At 40.1% G+C, this 7,071-nt stretch overlaps 1 protein-coding gene across 1 annotated transcript; it reads right to left on the reverse strand.

Annotated features, from left to right (window-relative positions):
- Positions 1–5,564: 5,564 nt before the first annotated feature.
- On the reverse strand, positions 5,565–6,818 carry LOC141632458 (uncharacterized). Its single transcript, XM_074445005.1, has one exon. It carries the CDS (start codon positions 6,816–6,818, stop codon positions 5,565–5,567), a length of 1,254 nt encoding a protein of 417 aa, XP_074301106.1.
- Positions 6,819–7,071: the final 253 nt, after the last annotated feature.

Below are 7,071 nucleotides of genomic sequence, written 5' to 3' on the forward strand. Positions count from 1 at the left end.
CAAAAGCCTAATTACAAAAGCTCATACAAAAATAGGCGGAAAAACATAATTACAGGGTAAATCCACTCGATCGAGTGGAATAAGACCGCTCGATCGTGTAACTGAGCAGAAATTCCTCTCGATCGAATGAAAGAACCGTTCGATCGAGTAACTCCCTTTAATGGCCTTCTCGATCGAGTATGAGAACTACTCGATCGAGTTATCTTCATGGTATAAAGCATTCGATCGACTTGAAAAGTTGTAGATCGAGCTATTTTAGCACATAAGGTACTTCGACACCTTCCGAAATCAGCTCACGCATCCTCAAAGTGATAGGTTCCAAGCTCCGATTCCTTATTCTCCATAAATGTATGCAAATGGGGCGAGTTTGGGCTCGATTTATCTTCTTTCCGGTCCGTACCTGTAATTTACACAAGACAAACCAAAGTAGACTATTCGGGGGTATTTGTAGCTAGATGCTACATAAAATAGTACAGAAATGCGTGTAAAAATGAGGTAAAAACCTTATATAAAACACATGCATCAAATTTCCCCAAACCAAACCTTTGCTTGTCCCCAAGCAAACTATGAATGCAAATAAGAATAAACAGTGGAACGGGACCAACGCATTGGTTACAAATCATCCGCCAAAACCAGTTTATTGCAACAACTAACAAAGTGGCAGGTGATACGTGCAAACGAATTAAATCAATGTTTCAAACTTACTGAACCGTCGACCTTGAAAGACTCAAAGATATCGGACTCTCACGGGTCGCTCATCACTCAAATTTAGGCACAAGTTGAGTATATAAGTGAAAGATATAAAGAAGTAAAGACACTCACCTAACTCGACCTATAAGAACATGCATGCAGTTAACATGAATAAAGTCTCTACAACCGTACATACGAATACCAACCAAACTAATGACCAAGACACATGCCGAGAACTTACATTTGGGTAAGTGAGATAATGGGTAAGAAGGGGCTAAGATGAATTTGGAAATGTGGAGTTAATAGCCAAACTAGCAACACGGATCCAAATTATGAAACTGCATCCCAACTTCATACTCAATATAATAATACAGAACGGTGCAAATTCGATGCACTCAACTCACAAAACATCATAAACTTGTCAACTCCCCATAAGATATAAATAAGACATGGGAGTAAAAATCATCTATACAATTTTCCATTTTTTCGCATATGATTTTTTTTTTTCATTTTTCTTTTTCAATTCTTTTTTTTTCTATTTTTTCTTCTTTTTCACAACATTTTCCTATTCATTTCTTTCAATTCTTCCACCGACTTCTGAAATCAGATATATAACCAAACTGCAATAAAGCATTCCAAACAGCTACTCATCACTAGCTCGGCTAGGGTAGGCCAAATTATAGAATGTAGCTAATAGGAGAAAAAGGCAATTTGGCTATGTGAAGGTCATGGGTAGAATGAAATAAAAGGGAACTGCCTCTCCTAACATGTGTCACCATCCACAGACCGAATGCATACATGTATTAAGAAGACTAGACTCATGCTTATGCAAATTGATGTTACACGCCTTACAGAGAGTACTACTCACATCCTAAATGAAACCGGTCATGAATGTCACCAGTTTATAAAGCTCTAACCTCAGAATGTAATGTAGCTTGCCAATATATGAGTAAAGTCTATTCGCTCAGATAAGAGAGAAACAAAAACTCGTAGATTATGCACATTATCATGCCAACAATATGTCAAGAATATGCAGGGCATAGGTAAGGATTTAATGTAGCGTCAAAGTTCAAACGTTCCGACTCAAAATAAACGTGCAAATTTTTGAATTTTATGTGATTTTTTTCTTTTTTTGAATTTAAAAACGACAATGCATGCGGAAATAAGTAAACGTGCAAACGGAAAATGCAAGAAAACATGCAGACACAGATACGAATGCATACCTCCCCAAACCAAACCGTCTAATGCCCTCATTGTACCAAAAATAGGGAAAGAAATGCAAACTAAGGAGAAAAGGATAACTGGAGTCGGAACACTTACAAGAAATCATGAAGAGGGACCTCCCCAAACCGACCATGAGCATGGGAGGTCATAGGTAGTCACACAGCAGCTCAACAGACGAAAACTAGTAGCTGGAATACAGAATAGCTCGATCGAGTGACTTAGGACAGCTCGATCGAGTGGTTTGGTGTCAAAAATGCTCGATGGAGCGACTTGAAATAGCTTGATCGAGTGATCGTGAATCTGCAGCTTATCGATCGAGTATAGCAGTTACTCAATCGAGTGGTTATCAAGGTTAATAAGCTTGATCGTTTAGAAAACTAGTCGATCGAGTTGGTGCACCTGCAAAACACGAATAAGGAGCAAAGGAAATACAAAAGACGCATAGATCAGCGTTTAAAGCTCAACAAAAAGCTAAAGACAAAGAAATAGTTCCACAAAAATACAATAAAACAGTCCGGGTTGCCTCCCGGAAAGCGCAGGTTTAAAAGGTCCCGCACGACCTTTCTGGTATCAACTAACTAGCGCGTCAAGCTCGTCGAAGTACAAGACTTCAACAAGATTGTCTGGTTCATTTGCTTCATGATAATGCATCACATATTGCCCATTCACCTTGAACCGATTTCCCTCGGGACCTTCCTGCTCAACGGATCCAAATTTGGTGACAACTGTCACCGTATAAGGACCACTCCACATGGACTTCAGCTTGCCAAGAAATAATCGCAGTCGGGCATTAAACAACAACACCTTCTGCCCGACATGAAACTCCCGGGGTAAAATCCTTTTGTCATGTCATCTCTTCGTCATTTCCTTGTAAATGCGTGAGCTATCATAGGCGTTAAGCCTAAACTCCTCCAATTCATCTAGGTGCAAAAGACGATTCTGACCACACAACTTAGGATCAAAGTTAAGCTCACGAATTGCCCACGAAGCCTTACACTCCAACTCAACAGGTAAATGACATGATTTCCCATAAACTAACCGATAAGGTGATGCACCAATCGGTGTCTTAAAGGCGGTTTTGTAAGCCCATAATGTGTCTTCCAATTTAAGACTCCAGTCCTTCCGTGATTTAGAAACAACCTTAGACAAGATCTCTTTAATCTCGTGATTAGAGACCTCAACCTGACCACTAGTTTGGGGATGATACCCCAAACCACGCCGGTGTTGAACGTCAACCTTAGACAGAATGGAATTAGTTTCTTTTCTTTAAAGTGCATTCCCCCATCACTAATGACGACCCTAAGGACACCAAAACGAGGAAATATGACCCTTTTAAACATTTTTATCACAGTCCTGGCATTACAATGAGGTGAGGCAATTGCCTCAACCCACTTCGACACATAATCGACAGCTACTAAAATGTTCCTATTACCTTTACTAGACGGGAACGGTCCTTAGAAATCAATGCCCCAGACATCAAAAACCTCAAACTCTAAGATACCATTTTGTGGCATCTCATGTCTCTTTGAAATGTTCCCTGATCGTTGGCAGGCATCACAAGCTGAAACAAAAGCCTTAGCATCAGCAAACAAAGAAGGCCAGTAAAACCAGACTGAAGTACCTTAGCCACGGTGCGCGATGGACCGTGGTGACCACCATAGGAGGATGACTGACAACCTTTCAGGACTACTTTGGTCTCCCACTGCGGAATACACCGTCTGTAGAGACCGTCTGCACATTCCTTAAACAGGTAAGGATCATCCCAGAAATACTGCTTAGTGTTATACAGAAAATGCTTCCTCTGCTGATGAGAAAGGTCACGCAGCAGCTTGCCACTGGGAACGTAATTAGCTATATATTCATACCAAGGTTCTTGGTTAACAATGGAAGACAATACGGCAAATAAAGAATCATCAGGAAAAGACTCATCAATAGGTAAAGAATCTTCTCCCTCTTGCCGTGACAGTCGCGACAGATGATCAGCTACAACGTTCTCAGCTCCTTTCTTATCTTTAATCTGCAAATCAAACTCCTGGAGAAGGAGTATCCATCTCAATAGCTATGGTTTAGCCTCCTTCTTAGCAAGGAGATACCTCAAAGCTGCATGGTCAGTAAAAACAGTAATTCTGACCCAATCAAATAAGAACGAAATTTCTCTAAGGCATAAACTACAGGTAGCAGCTCTTTTTCAGTGGTGGTGTACTTCACTTGAGCCTCATCCAGAGTTCGGCTCACATAGTAAATTGCATTTAAAGCTTTGTCTTTCCTTTGGCCTAGCACTGCTCCTAGTGCATAATTACTGGCATCACACATTATCTCGAACGGCAAATCCTAGTCGGGAGGCTGTATGATCGGTGCAGATACCAAAGATACCAAAGCCTGCTTTAACCTGTTAAAAGCAGAAAGACATTCATCAGTAAATACAAAAGGGGCATCCTTAAGTAGCAGCTGTGTAAGTGGTTTAGCAATTTTTGAAAAATCCTTAATAAACCGGCGATAAAAGCCAGCGTGACCAAGGAAACTCCTCACTCCTTTAACATTAACAGGAGGAGGTGATTGATGAATCACTTCCACTTATGCCTTATCAACTTCTATTCCCCTATCAGAAACTAAGTGCCCTAAGAAAACTCCCTCATTGACCATGAAATGGCACTTCTCCCAGTTAAGCACAAGGTTAACCTCGATGCGGCACTGCAACACTTTATCAAGGTTAGACAGACAGTTAGAAAAATCACTTCCATAAATACTAAAATTGTCCATAAAAACTTCCATAATATACTCAATATACTCTGAAAATATCCCCATCATGCACCTTTGAAAGGTAGCTGGGGCATTACATAAACCAAAAGGCATCCTGCGATAAGCAAAAACGCCCCGAGGACAAGTAAAAGTAGTCTTAGCTTGATCATCCGGATGAATAGGGATCTGAAAGAACCCTGAATACCCGTCTAAATAGCAGAAAAACTTATGAGAAGCTAACTTTTTTACCATCTGATCAATAAACGGAAGGGGAAAGTGATCTTTCTTGGTGGCGGCATTCAGCTGTCTGTAGTCTATACACATCCGCCAACCAGTCACTACTCTAGTAAGTATTAACTCATTTTTATCATTCCTAACCACGGTAGTCCCTCCTTTCTTAGGGACTACCTGAACTGGACTCACCCATTTAGAATGACCAAAATAATAGATAATACCTGCATCAAGCAGCTTCATTACCTCAGCCATCACAACATCTTGCATCTTTTGGTTCAGCCGATGCTGACCATGTCTGCAAGGCTTCTGATCTTCCTCCAGCTCTATCTTGTGTATGCAAATATCGAGAATAATCCCCTTGATATCGTCCAAGGAATAACCCAAAACTTTCCTGTTTTTCTTAAGCACAGGTAACAAAGAAGCCAGTTGATCATTATCAAGCTTAGCACTAACAATGACTGGATATTGCTCAGTATCGTCTAAGAAAACATATTTTAGATGAGAGGGAAGAGGCTTACGCTCAGGTACCTTTACCTCGATGGAGCAAAGGGTACTGATCATCTGTTCCACTTTTTTTTTTGGGTGAAAGGTAAGTATATATATATAAATATCAAAAGAATCACAAAGTTTATGAGTATATAAGCTAAGCAAACTACTATCTTCTATCTATCAAAACATTAAGAAATCGAATCTATCCAAAGCTGATCATAATTCCTGAGAGAACGTTTGTTCCTATGTAACCATATGTCTTTGACCTCCTTCCAAACTTGATTCACCAACATACCTGGCAATTGCACCTGCTGCTGCAATCTAGCACAATTTCTGACATGCACAATCCCATAAATCAATCCAACAAAACAAGCACCAGTGACCATCCTTTGTAAGCCGCTTCTAGATCTACTCAAGGAATACCATTTCACCATATGCTCTACATGAAACTGAATGTGGAGTTTCTGCTGCATCAGCTGCATACATCTTTTACTATACTCACATTTATAGAACAGATGTTCATGACTTTCTGTCTCAGACCCACAGATAAAACATACAGTAGACTGAACAATACCCATCTTATGCAATCTGTCAAGGGTAAGAAGTTTACCATGCTGAGAGGCCCAAAAAATAAAGGAAGTTCGGGGCACATTCAAATTATTCCAGCACAAATGACTCCAAGGAACCTGAGGAGAAGTGTCTCTTAGCCAGTTATAACCATCAGCTACTGAATATCCAGAAAGCTTGGCAATCCACTGATTGTTAGCATAGCCTATCTGAAAAATATCCTTCACTTGCATAATTTTTCTCCAGGACCAACTACAATCAGTAGGAGCAGTATAATCTTTCCAATCACACCCTTTCATATACACATGGTTAACCCACTTAACCCATAAATGATCTTTTTTTGATGCAAGCCAGCTTGTATATTTACCAAGAAGAGCTTTGTTCCACAGCTTAGCATTCTTAAGACCCAAACCCCCTTCAGCTTTAGGTTTACAACATGTATTCCAATTTATATTAGGAGCTTTTAAGTAAGAATCTCTTCCTCCCCATAAGAAATTCCTACAAATAGAGTCCACCTTATTCATGATACCAGATGGGATTAAAAACATGGAAGCCCAATAGGAGTGTAAAGTAGAAAGCACTGACTTAACTAGCCTAAGTCTGCCAGCATAAGACAACTTCCTTGCCCCCAAGCTTCTAATTCGTTGAACAATCCTCTCAATCAGTTTATGTCCCTCAAATTTGGAGATTTTCTTTGATGAAATTGGGGCACCTAGATATTTAAAAGGCAGAGTACCAATTCTAAAACCAGAAACTTTGACAATGTCCTCAATAAGTTCCTTACTAATTCCACTAAAATAGATATCAGTCTTATCATTATTCAGAGCAAGCCCAGAAGTAGCAGAAAAAGTAGAGAATCCTCTCAAGAGCCACATAATAGACACTGCATTACCCTTGCAAAAAAAGTAAGAGATCATCTGCAAAAAGCAGATGATTGAGTCCGATGTGTCCACACATTGGATGGAACCTAAACCCCTCTTGCTGGCCAACAATAACAAGAATCCTCGAGAGATATTCCATGCACAGAGTAAAAATCAAGGGGGACAAAGGATCCCCTTGCCTCAGTCCCCTCTTGCCAGGGAAAAAACCAAAAGTGTTCCCATTGACATTAAGGGAATAAGTAGGAGA

The sequence above is a fragment of the Silene latifolia genome, chromosome Y, assembly GCF_048544455.1.
Source record: "Silene latifolia isolate original U9 population chromosome Y, ASM4854445v1, whole genome shotgun sequence".
Taxonomy (NCBI): Eukaryota; Viridiplantae; Streptophyta; class Magnoliopsida; order Caryophyllales; family Caryophyllaceae; genus Silene; species Silene latifolia.